Source organism: Penicillium brevicompactum (assembly GCF_028827555.1).
Source record: "Penicillium brevicompactum strain IBT 35665 chromosome Unknown utg000003l_segment0_segment0, whole genome shotgun sequence".
Classification (NCBI taxonomy): Eukaryota; Fungi; Ascomycota; class Eurotiomycetes; order Eurotiales; family Aspergillaceae; genus Penicillium; species Penicillium brevicompactum.
In genome coordinates this window covers 2,878,289-2,896,097 of record NW_026623206.1, presented here as the reverse complement: position 1 = coordinate 2,896,097, position 17,809 = coordinate 2,878,289, and the positions used below count along the sequence as shown (strand labels likewise).

The following is a 17,809-nucleotide window of genomic DNA, read 5'->3' as shown; positions in this document are numbered from 1 at the left end:
ATCAACGCGGTGTTCCCGCTATCGCGCCCCTCACACGTCTTGCCCATACCTCAAATCTTTGTATAACAGGGTTCTTGAATCTCTCGGCGCGTTGCTCCCTCAGGGAAGCAGCTGTCAATATGGGAAAACTCATCCGATTGGAGCTTTTCAGTATGTTGCGGTCCGAAGTGTGCTAGCTGCATTCACTAACTTCCAGCAGACTTCAAGTCCTACAAGGGCCACCATGTGCTACTCTTCGGTGATGCATACTTCACCTCGATTATCGGGCCAAACGGCTCCGGCAAGTCTAATTCGTGAGTCTCCTGCCTGTTCTACAGTCAAAGAATGCATCAACCTAACGCGCACCAGCATGGACGCGATCTCTTTCGTGCTAGGAATTAAATCATCCCACCTACGATCAACCAATCTTCGCGATCTCGTGTACCGCGGTCGAGTTTTGCGCACTTCCAAAGTGGACGGAGAGCCTGCAGCCGACGAGCAGGATGGCGAGCAGGAGGAGCCAGAGAACACCAACGCATCCCAAGACGTGGCAGGAAATGACCCCAAATCCGCATGGGTGATGGCAGTCTACGAAGATGATGCCGGGGAGGAACAGCAATGGAGCCGATCGATCACAAGCCAAGGTGTCAGCGAGTACCGCATCAACAACCGCATCGTCACTGCCCACCAATACAATGAAGCCCTTGAGGAAGAGAACATCTTGATCAAGGCGCGAAACTTCCTTGTCTTCCAAGGTGACGTTGAAGCGATAGCGTCACAGTCGCCGAAAGACCTCACCCGGTTGATCGAGCAGATCTCTGGCAGCCTGGAGCACAAAGCTGACTACGAGAAGTTCAAGGCGGAGGCGGAGGAAGCTGCGGAGCAGCAGACCGTGCAGCTTAATCGTCGGCGAGGAATAAACTCCGAAGTGAAACAGTATCAGGAGCAGAAGCGCGAGGCCGAGAATTACGCGAAGAAGGCCGACGAACGCGATCAGGCGATCATTACCCACATTCTGTGGAAACTGTTTCACTTCCAGCGCTTGATCGACGACTCGAGCGCAGATATTCAGAAGTACCACGATGAGCTACGAGAATATCGCCGCGGTGTTGATAAGTACGAAAAGAATGTCGAAGAGGCCAAGAAGGACCATGCCCGAGTTGGCAGAGATGTCGGCAAAGCCGAGAAGAACATCCACAAAAAGGAGAAGGAAATAGAGGTGCTCAACACCTCGCTCGTGCCTGTTGACGAAAAGGTCGATGTCAGCCACCGGGAGGTCGACAGACTGACTGCAAGGATTAACCAAATCGACGAAGAGCGCACATCCCAATCCACCAACGAAAAGAAACTGCAAAAAGATTTGAAGCTTGTCGAGAAGGCCCAGGCTCAATGGGAAGTCGAATGGCAGAAGCTCAAGAACAAAAAGGGCGGCCAGCTCAGCGAGGCTGATCAACAAGAGTACCACAAGCTGCGAGAACAAGTGAATCTTCGCTCATCCGCTGACTCTCTAAACCTTGACAATCTCCGTCGACAGAGGAAGACCGAAACTGAGGCAGTGAACAGTCTGAAGGGCAAGTTTGAGACTAGCCAGCAGCAGCTTGAGTCAGTGGAATCCGATGTACAAAATATGAGCGAGCGTAAATCATCACTCAACGAGAAGACCAAGTCAACTTCCAAGGATATCGATAACAAGAAGAAGGAGCTGAACGCATTGACTTCGGAGCGATTGAAGGTCTCTCAAATGAGAACCGAACTGGAGGAGAAGCTTCAAGTGGTGCTACGCAAACTTCTTGAAGCAGACGATGGCAAGAAGCAGACCGAACGCGAGATTCGGGCAAAGGAATTGATCTCGTCCCTCAAGCGCATCTTCCCGGGCGTGAAGGGTCGTGTCAGTGACCTTTGTCGTCCGAAGCAGAAGAAGTACTCCGACGCAGTGAGCACTGTACTTGGCCGGCACTTCGATGCTATCGTTGTTGATAATGAAAAGACTGCCAAGGAGTGTATCCAGCACCTCCGTGATCAACGAGCGGGACAGGCGACATTCATTCCCCTCGAAACCATCCAGGTGAAGGCGTTCAACTCAAACTTGAAGGGAATGCATAGGGGTATGCGCCCTGCCATTGAGACTGTTGACTACGATGACTCGGTTGCTCGCGCGATCAGCTACGCATGCGGAAACTCGATTGTTTGTGACGATCTTGCAACGGCCAAGTATCTCTGCTACGAACGTAATGTTGATGCAAAGGCGGTTACTCTCGATGGAACTGTCATCCACAAGGGTGGTCTCATGACTGGTGGACGTGGTCCTCAGCAGAACTCCAAGCGATGGGAAGATACAGAGGTCGAGAACCTGTACAAGCTCAAGGAGAAGTTGATGAACGATCTGGCAAACCTGCCCAAGAGCCACCGTCGGGGCTCAGAAGAGGAGACTCTCCAGGGTGAACTTGTCGGCTTGGAACAGCAGCTGCTCTATTCTCGCGACGAGCTGAAAGCCCTTGAAAGAAATCTCGAGAGCAAGCACAGCGAGTTGCAATTTGTCAAGCAACAAGTGGAGGACTTGCGACCCAAGTACACAGAGCGTAAGGAGAATCTCGACGAGCTTGACGAGACGATTGAGACCTCACAAGCCTCCGTTAGCTCTGTCGAAGATGAGATTTACCGCAAGTTCTGCAAGCGCTTAGGATACGACAACATCCGGGAGTATGAAGCGCAACAAGGATCTCTTCAAGAAGAAGCAGCCCAGAAAAAGCTTGAGTTTACCACACAAAAGAGCCGCATCGAGAACCAGCTGAGCTTTGAGAAGCAGCGCATCCAAGCAACAGAGGAGCGAATCAACGTTATCAAAGTTCGCCTTGAGAAAGTGCATAGCCAGATCGAAGAATATCAAAACCAGCAGGAGGAGATCCGCAACCAGCTTGATCAATTCGAAGCTGAACTCGAGCTTCTTCGCGAGGCCTTGGAAGAACAGAAGAAATTCTACGCCCAGTCAGCAGAGACTTTGGCCGAGCAGCGCCGTGAACTTCAGAAGCGCAGCAAGCATGTTGAGGGTGCTTTGAGAAATGTCAGCGCCCTGGAGGCGGAGATCCAAAAGAACTCTTCCAGTCGTTATACTCTTCTGCGTCGTTGCAAGCTCGAAGATATTGACATCCCGTTGACCGATGCCTCTAATGGCCTTGACAAGCTTCCCATTGATGATCTCATGCAAGGCGCAGATCCCGATGCTATGGATGTGGACGAGGGAGATGTCCTAGATGAGGCACCTGTGGTACACGATTATGGAATTGAGGTTGACTTTGATGTTCTTGGAGATTCGCTTAAGGAGGTTTGTGTTGTTTTGAATCATGACCATGTTTACCATACTGACATCTTGCCTTTAGGAATCCGATGACAAGCTTGAAGACGAACTCCTCGAGAAGGTCCGAGTTTTGAATAGTGATCTCGACAAGATGGCACCTAACTCCCGCGCCATGGACCGTCTCGAGAGCGTTGAGAACAAACTTCGCAGTACTGAGAAAGACTTCGAAGATGCCCGCAAGTTCGCAAGAAAGGCCAAGGATGAGTTTGAGGCTGTGATGAAGACTCGGTCCGACCTCTTCAACAAAGCATTCACCCATATCTCTGAGCACATCGGTCCTATCTACCGCGAACTCACACGCAGTGCCAATTACCCCCTGGGGGACAAGCGTAAGTTTGAACCGGACTCGCCGATAACACGACTCTAACATTGCACAGGTACTTGGACATCGAAGACTCAGACGAGCCGTACCTGGACGGTATCAAGTACCACGCCATGCCTCCTCTTAAGCGTTTCCGAGACATGGAACACCTCTCCGGTGGTGAGAAGACCATGGCCGCCCTTGCCTTGCTGTTTGCCATCCACTCATATCAGCCATCACCATTCTTCGTGCTGGACGAGGTTGACGCAGCTCTTGACAACACCAACGTCGCTCGTATTGCAAACTATATTCATGACCACGCTGCACCTGGTATGCAATTTATTGTTATCAGTTTGAAGACTGGCCTGTTCCAGAACAGTGAAGCGCTGGTCGGTATCTACCGCGACCAGGTGGAGAACAGCAGTAAATCGCTGACCCTCGACGTGAGTTTTCTCGACTTTGACATCTTCCATTCTCTACTGACACAAATCGACAGCTTCGGAAATACACCTAATCTCTCTTGGTGGAATTTATGCAGATTCTATGATGACCCTTTCTTTCTTTTCGTCTGCTATATTTGCTTCTTCATATTTGTAGATTATTATTCCGAGCTGGATTTTCCCACCTACTTTTTCTCGGTAGGTATGGATCTTCAAGCTCAGACAGTCTCTTATTTTTATTGATGAAACTGTTCTTTGATACCACTTACCGTATCTTGCATGATTTTGTAGCCCTACTGATGACCAGAACACGTACAGCAGCAATCTACACCTACAACAACAAACGCACTTGGACAAGATGAAGCGACCATGAGTTTCTTGATACTAGCTAAGAAGTCGTTCAACGCGCCGAGGGCCCTCCCATACTGCTCATTTGAACCCGGATCGAGCCTCATATGGACACCAAGCAAAGTTTCCCAGACACTCGCTGAACTCGACTTTTCCATTTTTTGGGGTGAATTTCCATTTCTTCGCCAGCCATCAGCAAAGGGTGCACCGCAGTCTTCAAATACTCGTTCCTTCAACCCTATGCCAACGCCGACTGTATCATGGGGAACGAACTGAAAAGCGAAAAAAAATTAATATGAATCAAGGGGAAAGAACTGACGGGACTTGTGAAGATCACGCAAGCATCGCGTCCGACAGCACAGCAACGGCTCGCCGAACAGCATCAAACGAGCGCGGCATCGCTATTTCTTGGTTCCAGTTTCTTTCGGAACACGAGACGACGAGGTGTTAGCCTGGGCCTGGCCAATCAAGCTCCCCTTGCTCGCGGCATTGGCGGTGACTTTGACCTCAATGGCAACCTGAGGCTTGCTGGGTTGACCCCGAGGTCCTTGTGGGCCTACCCTTTTCGGAGCAACACTTTTTGACGAAACCTTGGCCTGGTGAGGTGCCTTGCCGCCATGCGCCGGGCGCTCGCTAGAGGCGATCTTCGGCTTGGAGGTCATCTGGCGATCGGTGCCATTCACTTCATGCTGTGCCTTCTTTCCGTGTCTGGCTGGATCTTCCTTAGGTTCAATCTCAAGACCTTGCATTTGACTGGCCATCTTGCTGACCGAGGGTTGGTCTGGGTGCTTGAAAATGCCGACCTTGGGATCAACCACGGACTGGGTTGCGATGGGATCAAAAGTCAAATCCTTGTCATCTGCAGCAGCTTCAACAGTCTCTGCGGCATTATTGATGTTGATGGACTTTGTGGAGGCCGCGACTTCGCCGGCTTCGCTGATAGGCGCTGCAGAGGCAGGCTCCGAACTTTCATCAGACAGAGCGGTGCCATCAGTCTTAGCCTTGGCAATTCTAGCCTGATTGGTCATGCGGACACGCTCAAGCTCGGTCAACTCCTGTGGCCACTGATCAGGCAGGCGTTTAAGAATGCAATTCACTTGCGCGGGGTTGTTGCGAATGTGAACAGTCTCGTGAAGCTGTCCATCGATCGTGAAGTCACATGGGATCTCACGCAAACCGGGCTCCTGATCACGGTGGTACTCAGTGAGTTTGACTTCGAGGCCACGGATGAGAATAGCCCAGCAACGGTTGCCAAGCATTGGAGCGGTCTCCAGGCCGGCGATGGTATGGTCCCATCTTTCCATGAAAGGGTCATCGGGATTGAGAATGACTTTGATCACGGTGTGGAGAGTTCTGACTTGTTCGTTGGGCTTCTCTTCGACCTTGACAAGGTAGAAGTTGGTGTGGTTGTTTTTCTCATCTTGGTCGTACTTGAGATCCCAGCCGTGCTTGGGGTCGAAGGCGAAACCCAGCAGGCTTGAGACTAACAGGCACAAGTTCACTGCATTGGGAACATCTTCGTATGTCTTGATGAGCCCCTCGATGTGGGGAAGCTTGAGATAAGTTGCGTCAAAGGTGCTTGAGGCGTTCAAATCGGGGTCAATCGCAGCGTCGGCCATTGTTGCGTCGGGTGCGAACTAAAGAGAGACCTCGGGTTCGGTTAGAAGACTTGTCTGGGATGGGATAGAATCTGGCGAGAACCTTGGAAGTAAAGAGGCGCGAACGACGATCTGATGAGATGGAACTGAATGAATAGAAAAGACTATCATTCAGGGTGACGATGAGAAGAGAGTATAGACAGGATGAGAGAAATGCTTCTATACAGCGTTAAGGATCAGATGACAATCATATAATGGGAAGGCCATCTCACGGTTGAAGATATCTGTTTGATCAGACCAATGCTCCAACTCAAGACTGACCGAGGGTGGCTAAATTAAGGAAACTGCGATGCGTGTTATATTCGCCTTAATCTTGAACATAGGGGTTATTGCCTATTGTAGATCATTGCGGATTGTGAAAGGGACTCTTAACCCACTATGTACCCAGCACTTTTATTAAGCCAGATCTATATGTTTGAGGAGGTGCCTAGGTACTGAACAAAGACGGGAGTTCTATCCAACAAACAAACTCAGAAAGTGGATGCTGTGGTGTAGGAGAAGTGTATACCTCACATGTTCCACTTATCTTCAATGCGCCTCAGTATATCTGAATGGAAATTGATATACATCCAAGTACGTGAATGGCTCATCAGCAGTACCTGAGCAAGACTAAAGAGCCAATCGCGCCTGTGTCGTACAAAATGGTCTTTCTTTGAATGGAGACAATATGTGAGAGCAAACCGGTGCCTAAAGCGAGTAGCCCTCAAAGTACACGACTCTCTCTGGTTATTTCATATAAGGTGAACGGAATCAAGAAACGTTTCAAGATTATCTACCTCAAAGCGCTTGAAATGTCTAGTCAATTGTAAGCTTAAATTTCGTCTTCGTGACAAAACAAGTCAGCTAGAACAAGGATTGAATGAAATAGTGATGATCATGTCTAGTCTTGGAAGCAAACCACTATATTCAATAGCCGAGTCTTAACCCTTCCGGTGCATTGATCGGCTCTCCGCGATTCCAGTGTAACCCCCGCATTGAGGATCCGGAGATATCCATGCCAAATAAAGACGGTATTAATATTTGCGCCAATGGAATCTGCTGGATTGAGATCATTTCACCGCCATAGCACAACTCATCGCCAGGCGGCAACTGAAACCCCCCGGCTCAATAGCCTTATGGCACCGCTCAAGGCATCCCGGTGCTGAGATATAAATACCAAGCCTTTCCGTAGTTCCAGCTTGGCGAATAGGACAATAGGTTATTTCAACAGCTAGCATCTAACAGACTACCTACCCATGTCAGAAAACTCCGCTTCGATCCGCAAGATGTTATTTTGTCTCTTGCTGGGAGTGACTATGGCTACTGCAGTACCAGCAACTGCGGAATCAGGTGTCTCTGTCATATCGGTCAGCGGACAAGTCCCTCAGGCCGCCGGTGCTGCAGTTTTGAGTCCCTTCGTCTCATTCTCAATCGAATTTTCCTCCTTTCCTGACTTTGCAGGTACGTCGGCTTCAGAGTCAAGAGAGTATTGCGACAAATTTGGCTGATCGGTCTTACAGGAAATCTATCCCGTCCGAATAAGTTTTCAAAAAACTTGCTGGATAACCTTGGTGATCTTCAAGGCGTGAAGCCTTACCTTCGAGTTGGAGGAAACACGCAGTATGTACCTACAGTCCACGACCCCATCTCCACATCTCCCTGATCCACATAGGGACCTTGCTCTCTATGACCCGAGTCTTAAGACGCAAATCAACGGCACAGTCGTGCCAGCCGTGTCTTCAGATTACCCCTCAATCATATCCATTGGACCGTCCTATTTTGAGTCATACGCGACCTTGCCTGGTGTCAAATTCAGTCATGGCTTCAATATGGGCAACAATAGCACCAGAGGCATAGAAACACTGCTTGCAACGGTTTCACTGGCCTGCAAAGCCCTAGGAGGTGGAAAGCTGGAATACTGGGAGATTGGGAATGAGCCGGATTTATTCAAGACAACCACACCAAACAGCGTGCGACCTGCAAACTGGACAGAGAGTGACTATGTGACCGAGTGGCTCGAGAGGGAACGTGTTATCAGACGTCAGCTGAAGAAAAGCTGTCCAGAGATGTTAACAGATGATGGGTACAAGTATATAGCTCCGTCGTTTGCTGGATTGACAAACAGCTTAGACGCGGTGAAGACGTGGCAGGATGGACTCAACAAAGACAACATCATTTCTTTGAACTCTATGCATAAGTATGAGCTGCTGATGCTATGCAGGCCCTCTTCTAACAATTAAATAGTTATATTGGCGGTGCAGATGTCCCAGGCGTCACTCTACGACATACTTTGATGAACCACACCGCAACAAAACATAGCGTCGACCAACATGTCAACCTCTCTCGAGTCCTTAGCCACGATGGCCTCACAAAAGACATTCCCTACATCCTCGGCGAGACGAATTCACTCTATCACCAAGGCAAGCCCGGCCTCTCGAATTCCTTCGGTGCCGCTCTCTGGGGCGTGGACTTCAACCTCTATTGCGCATCTCAAAGCATCCGCCGCACACACATGCACATGGGAACAGACTATCGCTATGCGTCTTGGCAGCCAATTGAAACCAACAAGACCACGGTTGGCACGAAAGCGCCGTATTATGGGAATGTCATGGTCGCCGCAATGCTCAAGAAAGAAAGCGACGGCGACGACGTTCAGGTGGTGAATCTACCGACTTCAGAAGAGACCAATGCAGCCTACGCATCATACGTCAACGGCCACCTCGCCCGAATTGCTGTTGTGAATATGCAGCAATTCAACTACACAGACGAAGAAACCGGTGCAATCTCAGAGTTGTCAGACCGACGCTCAACCAGATACACTTTCCAAATTCCCACAGGCTCCGCAAAATCCCTTTCTGTGCAGCGGCTTATGGCGAATGGGAGTGATGCCATCACGGGGATCACCTGGGACGGGTGGTCGTATAACTACGAACTGGACAATGGCAAACCTGTGCGGCAATCGAATGTCACAATTGGTGAACTGGTGATTGTCAAAAAAGGGGTTGTCGAGATTGAGCTCCCGTACTCTAGTGGCGCCATTCTGAATCTTTGATTTGTAATGGTGGATTTCCTATCTACCCCCAATCCACACGCTAGTGGTAATGTTGCCCGGTGGGTCAAAGGGTAAAAGGCATTGGGAGAATAAAGTAAGCTTGCGGGATTTGGTGGGATTTGAGGCGACTTTGGGCCTCACGAGTAGACCCACATGCCTAGTTTTCACGAGTCAGGGTAATCGGCTAATAGCATGAGTTGAAGACAAAAGCTTCACTAGTGATCATCTTCCAGGGTTAGCCTCACTGCCCTTTTTGGGTTGGTGCACTGTGTACTCCGTACGGAGTAGATAGTGCTGGTTTGAGATTATCAGCAACCTTGGAAGAGAGCGGTCAACTGGACCTAGACCACTCTTTGTTTATTTTGGTGGTGGCGAGATTGAGATAGGGGCTAGGAGCTTTGTGGAAAGCAGAAGGCTGACCGAAAGCGAGGGAAGTGGAAAGTACGCCTTGAACAAAAGGACGGGAAAGATTATGGCTTTTGTCTCGGGAAATAGGTACGTTCTTAATTATTCGTTTGGTGCGGTGAGAAAGAACAACAAGGTCAACATGTAAGTACTAGTCATGGTCACCGCCACCATTGAAGTACGAGGGTACGATAACCCAACCTCGGCAAAAATCCCCAATCAGCAATACTTACGGAGTACTCCGTACGGAGTACAACCTTGGAAATCCCCAGAGCTGAGCTTTTAGTCTCAATAATGCAAGCATGCTGCATCTATATCCTGGTACCAGGAATTCGCCATCTGCCCCCAGCGTACAACGGAATGTCAAAAAGCGGAAGCTGCGGAAGTACTCTCGACGGAAATGCACATGGATTTACATGCACATACTACATCCAGCGAGATCCCTAGTTGTGTCAGAGCGGCAAAGAACTTTGGAAGTCAAGGGATGTTTTCGAATGTGTGATCGCGCCGTACAACCGAAGCCGTATCTATGGGCACAGCTAGCGATAGTCCCGTGGTGATTCGTTCGTGCGTGTAATGCAGCCAAGACTGGGGGGGGGAGGTGCTACTTCCTCAATCAATACTGTATGTCGATTGCACTCCATAGGTATCCCGCTGTCGATCAGTTCATCTGTTGTGCTGCTTCGCCCCGCGCGCACACACACAAATACACGCAAGGGATGCTTTTCTTTTCCAAGCCACTGACAGAGAAGGCTTTGTGAGTCTTTCCACCTGTGTGGGGAATGTGCTGCTTGAGTGTTACAGGGTTTCAAGGTTCGGGGCCAGTGCGCCTTGAGAAATAGTGTCAATATTTTGTTTGCTCTGCTTTGCTTTGCTTCTTCGTGCATTGTACCTTGTGTTATCGATCGCGTGGAATTAGTGATCGGAGCTATGATCCTCTTTGCTGTTCTGATTGCTTTTTCCTGTGTACATGGCCAAGATTATTGAGGCTGCCTAACTATTTGTGTTGACTTCCTAGGTTCGAGCCAACCTAATTCTAGATGTTGAGGCCCAAGGAGGCTCACAGCAAAAAAGCTGTTCTGGCCGATCACCCAGATTAAACCATCGTAAAACCTCCAAGACATCCAGGGTTAGAATATTCTCGTCATGACCCGCCCAGCAAGCAAACATTTTGTGCATATTTAATTTCTCGACACCATGTATTACAATGGATGCCCACTATGTAGGTAGTGCTTCGTAATTCCAACTGAGTAAATGTGGATATATATTGCACAACAGAACCCGGGATGCGCCACTGGGGCCAGCCCCGAGATCAGTCCAATGGGAAAGCATAGCCAGACCCGGCTGAATTTTCCGTATTTGTTTGCTATGGGGTTTCTCAAATGGTCCTAGTCCAGATGGCAATACGGAGTACCACGGGAAAGCGAACCCTGGACCTGTTCTCTCAGATTCAACAACTCGAATCGACCAACCTTTCAGCAAAAAGCAACCCCAGACCTCTGGAGTCGATGGGGGATCCTTGTTCAAATTAATTAAATCGGGCCTTATTACATATACAGCTGCAGTCTTCCACCATTGCGGGCCGAGCTTGGTGGCGGCGCCAGTAAGTCATGATTTTTATTTTTATTTTCATTTTTTCGATGATGATTGTGCAACCTGCGCGTTGATGGACGGAGAAGACTCTCCCGCCCTGGAGGACCTCGGGATCACCATTTTTGAGGTTGTATTTCGGTATGGCAATAGTCATGAGTTCCAACGTTTACATGGTTAGTAAAGGTCGCAGTGATCAGCTCTTGGTCTACTCTGTACGGACTTGGGATTCCATCGAAGGATGATCCGCCCCCGCTCCTGGCACCACTTTGTCGATCCGGGAGTAGGGAGTTGATCCTAATGGTGGCCGAGGCCGGATGGACAAAACCCCTCCTTATCGATTGTCCCGAGCGCTCGAACAAATGCTTCAACTTTAAGCCCGGGTTGTTGCACCCGTCAATGCAGGATACCGCAGAGAAGAGAACAAACAACGATTTGGAATACGGAGTATTGCTCGTGTCTTCTCTCAGGGGAGGGCCACACTAGTGGGGTATCGATACCTAACACTAGCGTGGGAAAAGCACACTAGGATATCAAATCCACGAGAATAAAGATCAATCAAAGATAACCTACTCCGTATACAAGTACCAAAGTGAAGCGAGCCAACTGAGGCGTAAGCCACGCGCCTTTAAAACCAATATTGACAAGACTCGTACGTCCGGAACGACAACCGTGATCCCGCGAGCTTGCAAATAAGCTCAAGATTCGATGGTCGCTTGGGATAGATCCACGCCGGAGTTGCCTGCCTACCAATTACAGCCCACCTGAGCGCTTAAGCCAGCTCTCTAAGACCAGACCAGACTAGACTTCATCTCCAGGTCCTTCAGGCCCCGTTTCAGATTAGGTTGGAAACTCCCGCACGGACGCGGGACCGAGCGCCAAGTGGGGAAAAAACCTACCGCGAGTCCCCTTTTGGGCCATCTCGAATGTTTATTCTTTATTCTTTATTTTTTTTTATCTATCTACTCGCTCAAACGGTCTGTGCTTCGTTTAGGTAGCTCGGCCAAGTACAGAATAAAAAAAGAGCACAGATAGTCCATCGGAGAACTGCATGGTGTCGGTAAACTTATCCAGATTACCACTGATTGGTGTGAGACGGTTATTGATGAATCAAAGTGGGAGAAAATCGGGTGCGCCGCGCATTAGTCAATGGATTCTTGGGACTCGGCCCTGGCTTGCATATGATGATGTCAGTGCCGCTCAAAATAAGCCGCCTTTTCTTTTTTCTTTTTTCGTCTTTCGCTTTTCTTTTCTTTTCTTTCTGTTTATAACCGGTGGTGGCTGATGTGGCCAAATGGATCGCCGATCACGGGAAATGATTGGTTGGGTTGAATAGTCCAGTGCGTACGCTATTGGGATATCGATTAAGGACATTATCCACCTGCTGTCAGACAAACCTACCTTTACTGCTTAGAGACCGGAAGATAGGGGGAGGAGCTAAAGAGTAAGTTACAGGTGGAGCTTGGATTGAGAACGAGATGGAATCGATACACCGTCTCACTGCGGATAGGCTATGAGCCGATCTTGGAGGGTCAGAACCCATTGACCTGTTCCTGAGCGTTTTTTTCTTTTCTTTTACAAACATCTTAACGTTGGCGATCTATGTGGCTCAAGTCCGATCGGTTGAAAGTTGAGAGGTTCGGTTTGGGATCTCGGATCCCCCGACGGAACCATGGATCGGGCTATGGGTCGCCCATGGATCCCATGGCTCCGTGGATCCATGGATCGCAGCCCTAAACAACGTCAATGCGCAGACTGGACTCGACCCAGCCAATTTACAAAGACGGAGAAAGTAGTTAAGGAAAGGGGCATCTGATAGATGCAGGAAGTGACACGGAAGCTTTCCTATTGCCACACCCACTGGATTCCAGCTATTCTTTTTTTCCTTGCATTAGCACCAAGGCCGACTCGTACTTTCAGGGGACACACCGATGTCATGTGGAGATCTGCTCCGTATCAATACTCGGGGTTTGACGGCGGCTTTGGGAGATCATGGGTGCAGCCCCATAATTGTTGGTATATATCTACTTTGCATAACTCCCAACTCACCCGGTCGTATGGACTCGGAATAGTTATCCCTCGGCAACCTGCGTTCACCCTGGTCAATTGGATTTCCTTTTATCTCTCATCAAGCACACGCCCGATTACTTCTTGAGCAGCCCGGATTTCTTTCGTATTATCCTGCGTACAGTGTCTGCTTTTAGGTGCGGAAACGGTCACACGGCATCATCTGAACCAAAACATCCTCACATCTCATATCCATGGACACCACTCGTGGATTATCATTTCCCGGGGATGGGCTGGAGCGAAGACACTCTGATACCTGTATCCCACAGCAATCAATGGCTATGGTACATGAATCCTCCCAGCACCAGCATTAGGTAGCACATGGGTTGGAGTTGATGACTGACATTAAATTGGACAGCCGGTTGCTCCTCAACACCAAAACACCGAGTTTCAAAATCCGCCTCCCCACTACTTCATGGTGTACACAGACCACAATGGACAAGTGCACTACGATACCTCGGCTTCATTTGCAGGTTGCGAGGGGGCCGTTTTCACGCCAGATGTGACCAATAGATTCATGGAACTGACTGGCCAAAGTGGTTCCCAATTCTCAAGTGAGCTACCCCAAGATATTTCGAAACCTAAGAATACCTCATTAACCAAATCTACCCTACAAAGGCCCTCCCACTCTAGAAAGCCACCCTTCTTGGGGTGCACAATCCTCATCCTGGGGCCATCCTGCCCAGAGACGAGCCGACATGATTCCATGCGAAATGACAACAAGCCAAAGTCGAAAGAAAACGAAACGAGCCGGAGGCATCATGAAACCTCGACCTAAGTCTACCTCTCCTCCACCAACCACGCCGCCACCTGGACGGACCGTTCTCCGAGTTGGAAATCGGGCGCAGCTACGAGGGTACTATGAGAAAGCCTTTGAGCATTTCCAACAGCTCAATTGCCGCGCCATTGCCAAGTCATACATCAAGCTCGTCGAGCCACGGAAGCAGGTTCATTACCCATATAACGGACGTCGAGTGCACGGCGGTGTTACCCAAACCGACAACCCAGAACAAACCAAGCCGGGATGGTGGCCTGCAGGCGTTGTCCACAAGGAGCCTGACCATCTTCTGAAACCCGGTATGAGCATCGCATCTCAAGATCCAGTTCCTTGAGCATACCATACTAACAGAGTCCAGATCGTTTACGACTCCTCGTTCACATCCTCTGTGAGATGAAGGATAGCCATGGTGTCACAACAGAGAAGCTGCGTGATGCAGGTCAAGATGTGAGACGCCAGATCCAACCCAGCCACAAATTGCACGTTTTAGATGAGATCTACTACGTACGCCATATGGAAGAGAAGTACCTCAATGGTGAAATAGGTATGTACCATATCATCTCAGAAAGCGAACCTCCATCAGCAGTCAACTAATACGAGACGCCCTCGACACAGATGCCAACACCATGATCCAAGTGTCGCAGGTTCCCCTCCCGGAAGCAATGTTCCAGGATCGAAATGATTTTACCTCTCGAGCACACGCGGCACCGTCAACTAGGTCATCACTCGAGAGCGAGAACGACGTGCGTGAGTCAAGTGATAATCCGAGTATTCCCAAATTGGAAGAGGACTCCAAGCCACAGCGTCTGCACGGTCTGCCCCTCTCACCCACCACCAGCGAGTCTAGCGGGCCTCAGAGCCCGACCAGCGGATATGGCTATGGGATGGTCATGGCACCGGCAGTGCAAGTGATCCCCCCTCATGAGTCACCCAGCGTCCCCAAGCCCATGCAGCCGGACCCGACTTACATGAACGGATACTATACCCAACCGTTTGTCTCTGACAAAGGGCCTGCCTTCTGGCCCCACTCCAATTCTGTTTCTCAGTATGGATACTGAGGGTTATGTGATTATAGTTGGGTTTTTTTCGGAGTTTGTGAGCGTTAAGCGGGGAGGATTGACCAATGTCAATACAGTTTACATAGTGAAGAGGGACGTGTTATATACAGGAAATGAAAATTGTACCAGGTTTAATCAGTGAAGTCAAGTAAAGATGAGCGATCTATACAAGTGGATGCCTGAGGCCACCTATCCCACCTGGGCCCAGACGCGTCGTTGATTGGATCCATCCGACGATCCCCCAGCGCATCTCGCCAACCAACCATCAGCCACATCACAAGCACACTGCAACTTCCTGTTCTCTCGCTGGTCTTGACTCTTCAACTCTAACCTCGCTCATTCGGTCAGAAGCAGGAACGTTGGCCGTTTTCGCGTGATCTGGATTTGTTTACTCTTTGGGTCGCCAACCACAGCTCTCGTGTGAGTTTCCCCAAAGGCGTGACCTGCTAAGGCCGTCTGGTTCTTTAAAATCCCCCGCCTGGAGGATGAAGTCTGCTGAGCTGTTTGCTCTAGACATCTGTCACGGGCTCGTCGAAGTTCATTTGCAAAGATGGGAATGCTAACATTTAACCGCTTCCTTAGTCGACCATATCCCAATACGCGGGACGGTCCGACGATTTTCTTCTTCCAACAGCAATTTTTGGCGGAAAATAGCGGCTCACGAAGAAGATCCGAAGTCATGTCAGCCGAGTCCGTGGCCTCCACGCCAGGCGTGGATGAGATCGATGCGCCCTTCCCTGCGGATGACTACGCCGATAACGATGGCTTCTACTCCCCTCCTGCATCCCCCGGGCGATTGTCGCGCAACAACTCCTTCTCCAACAGCAGCTCATACCAGGAAGATTGGGAGACTTTCCCGCCACTGGACAAGCTCACCATCTTCGACTTGCTCGACAACTTCCAGCTCTCGCAGCGTTTGGAGAAGTGGCAGCAAACCATCGCCATGCAGAAGGAAAAGGTGCGCAAACAGCGGGAGAAGCTGAAGTCTTCATCTCTGAACGCCAAGGATCGCGTGATGGGCGAGTGGAAGCGCAGAGCACCGACCGCCGACGAGAAACTGGAGAAGTACCGCCAGCGGATGAACCAGGGTGTGGAACGCCTGGGCAAGCAATGGAACAAGACAGCCACGGTCACTCTGCGCGAGAAGATGTCTTTCATCGCCGGTGTTCTCAACATATTTATTAGCGGCTACTTGATCGGTGCCTGTCCGGAGAACTTTCACATCTGGTTCAGTGTCCAGCTGGCTTACTTCATGCCCATTCGCTACTTCACCTACCACGCCAAGGGATACCACTATTTCCTGGCCGATCTCTGCTACTTTGTTAACCTGCTCTGCATGCTGAGTATATGGGTGTTCCCCAACTCGAAACGGCTCTTCATCAGCACCTTCTGCCTGACGTTCGGAAATAACGCGGCTGCTATTGCTATGTGGCGCAACTCGATGGTCTTCCATAGTATGGACAAGGTAGTCAGGTATGTGGAAACACGTTGTATCTCCGACGAGGCCTTGCTAACAGAATCTTTAACAGCCTCTTCATTCACATCATGCCCCCAGTCGCGCTACATTGCATCGTGCACTTGACCCCGATTGAGCAGCTCAAAGAGCGATTCCCTGCCGTGTATAGCATCAAGTTCAGCCAGCCTTCAGATCCAGAGCATTATGGCCTCGGCGCTATGATCATTTGGTCGACTGGCCCGTACGTGGTCTGGCAGCTGCTGTACCACTTCCTGATCACCGTGCGCCGCCGTGAACAGATTGCCGCGGGCCGACCCACGAGCTTTACATGGCTGCGCAAGTCATACTCCAAGGCTTGGATCGGGCGCTTTGTGCTCAGCCTCCCCGAAGCATTGCAAGAGCCATGTTTCATGTTCATCCAGTATGGATTCGCTCTATCCACCATGATTCCCTGCCCGATCTGGTTCTGGTCCAAGTGGGGCAGTGGAATCTACATGGCAGCCCTGTTTGTCTGGAGCATCCATAACGGTGCAACTTATTATATCGATGTCTTTGGCAAGCGCTTCCAGAAAGAATTGGAGCAGCTCAAGGCCGATGTTGCCCGTTGGCAGCAATCCCCTGAAGGGACGACTAGCCCGTTACTTGTCGCTGAGCCTAGTCCGCTCAGCGAAGCTATCAATGCAGCCAGTGGGGAGAAGCGTAGCAGTGTTGACCGCATCCCATTGCTTGATACTGCCGACGCCACTTCAACTGCCGTTCCCGAGGCCGGTGCGGACAAGGTTTCCACTCTCCGAGAGCGAACTTGAATACTAGGGATATGTCTTTCACTCGTTTAATTTTGATACCCTTGCGAAGACACATGATGTATACATATGTCTATACCTTCGTTTATGCCCGTCCTTCTCTCTATACCCAACTCGTTGAAATCTTTTGATTTTTGATTTTTTTGATTTTTTGGTCAATATTGTTGGATTTTGAGTTTTGCATGTAAACATTTTGAATTAATTATCTTGCAGTACAAGATATTCAGACTGATACAATGTGATGATCTCAAATGTATTACAATACAAGCTTGTTCGAGTCACACCTATTAATATCTTCCATCCAGTTCTAGACCCGGATGCTGTTTAACCCCGAACAAACCCCGATACGGCAATCGGCAGTCACGTGCAAGATGACTGCGGCCGTACATCACAACATCTCATCGGAACCGGTTCCAGGACATTCCAACTTTTTGTAACCATCAATTTATTACCGGAAATTATCTGATTCATCAGGTGAATACACTCTTCGATCGTTGATTCCATTCGTTGTTGCGCATACGAACTCGCCCGTCGCCTTGA

General features: G+C 49.8%; 4 protein-coding genes across 4 annotated transcripts; 3 read left to right on the top strand and 1 right to left on the bottom strand.

Moving 5' to 3' along the window:
- Positions 1–119: 119 nt before the first annotated feature.
- On the top strand, positions 120–4,149 carry N7506_004987 (cohesin subunit SMC1; the record flags this gene model as incomplete). The annotated part of the gene is made up of 6 exons (XM_056954281.1): positions 120–150; positions 200–293; positions 349–3,301; positions 3,357–3,667; positions 3,712–4,078; positions 4,132–4,149. The coding sequence occupies 6 exons, from the start codon at positions 120–122 to the stop codon at positions 4,147–4,149; spliced, it is 3,774 nt and encodes a 1,257-aa protein (XP_056813170.1).
- A 675-nt stretch (positions 4,150–4,824) lies between these two features.
- On the bottom strand, positions 4,825–6,042 carry N7506_004986 (uncharacterized protein; the record flags this gene model as incomplete). The annotated part of the gene is made up of 1 exon (XM_056954280.1): positions 4,825–6,042. The coding sequence occupies one exon, from the start codon at positions 6,040–6,042 to the stop codon at positions 4,825–4,827; it is 1,218 nt and encodes a 405-aa protein (XP_056813169.1).
- A 1,274-nt stretch (positions 6,043–7,316) lies between these two features.
- N7506_004985 (glycosyl hydrolase family 79 C-terminal domain-containing protein) lies at positions 7,317–9,112 on the top strand (the record flags this gene model as incomplete). Its single annotated transcript, XM_056954279.1, has 4 exons — positions 7,317–7,521; positions 7,581–7,680; positions 7,733–8,257; positions 8,305–9,112. The coding sequence occupies 4 exons, from the start codon at positions 7,317–7,319 to the stop codon at positions 9,110–9,112; spliced, it is 1,638 nt and encodes a 545-aa protein (XP_056813168.1).
- Positions 9,113–13,449: 4,337 nt separating this feature from the next.
- On the top strand, positions 13,450–17,272 carry N7506_004984 (glycerophosphocholine acyltransferase; the record flags this gene model as incomplete). Its single annotated transcript, XM_056954278.1, has 7 exons — positions 13,450–13,458; positions 13,533–13,728; positions 13,793–14,251; positions 14,311–14,496; positions 14,568–14,997; positions 15,593–16,483; positions 16,540–17,272. The coding sequence occupies 7 exons, from the start codon at positions 13,450–13,452 to the stop codon at positions 17,270–17,272; spliced, it is 2,904 nt and encodes a 967-aa protein (XP_056813167.1).
- Positions 17,273–17,809: the final 537 nt, after the last annotated feature.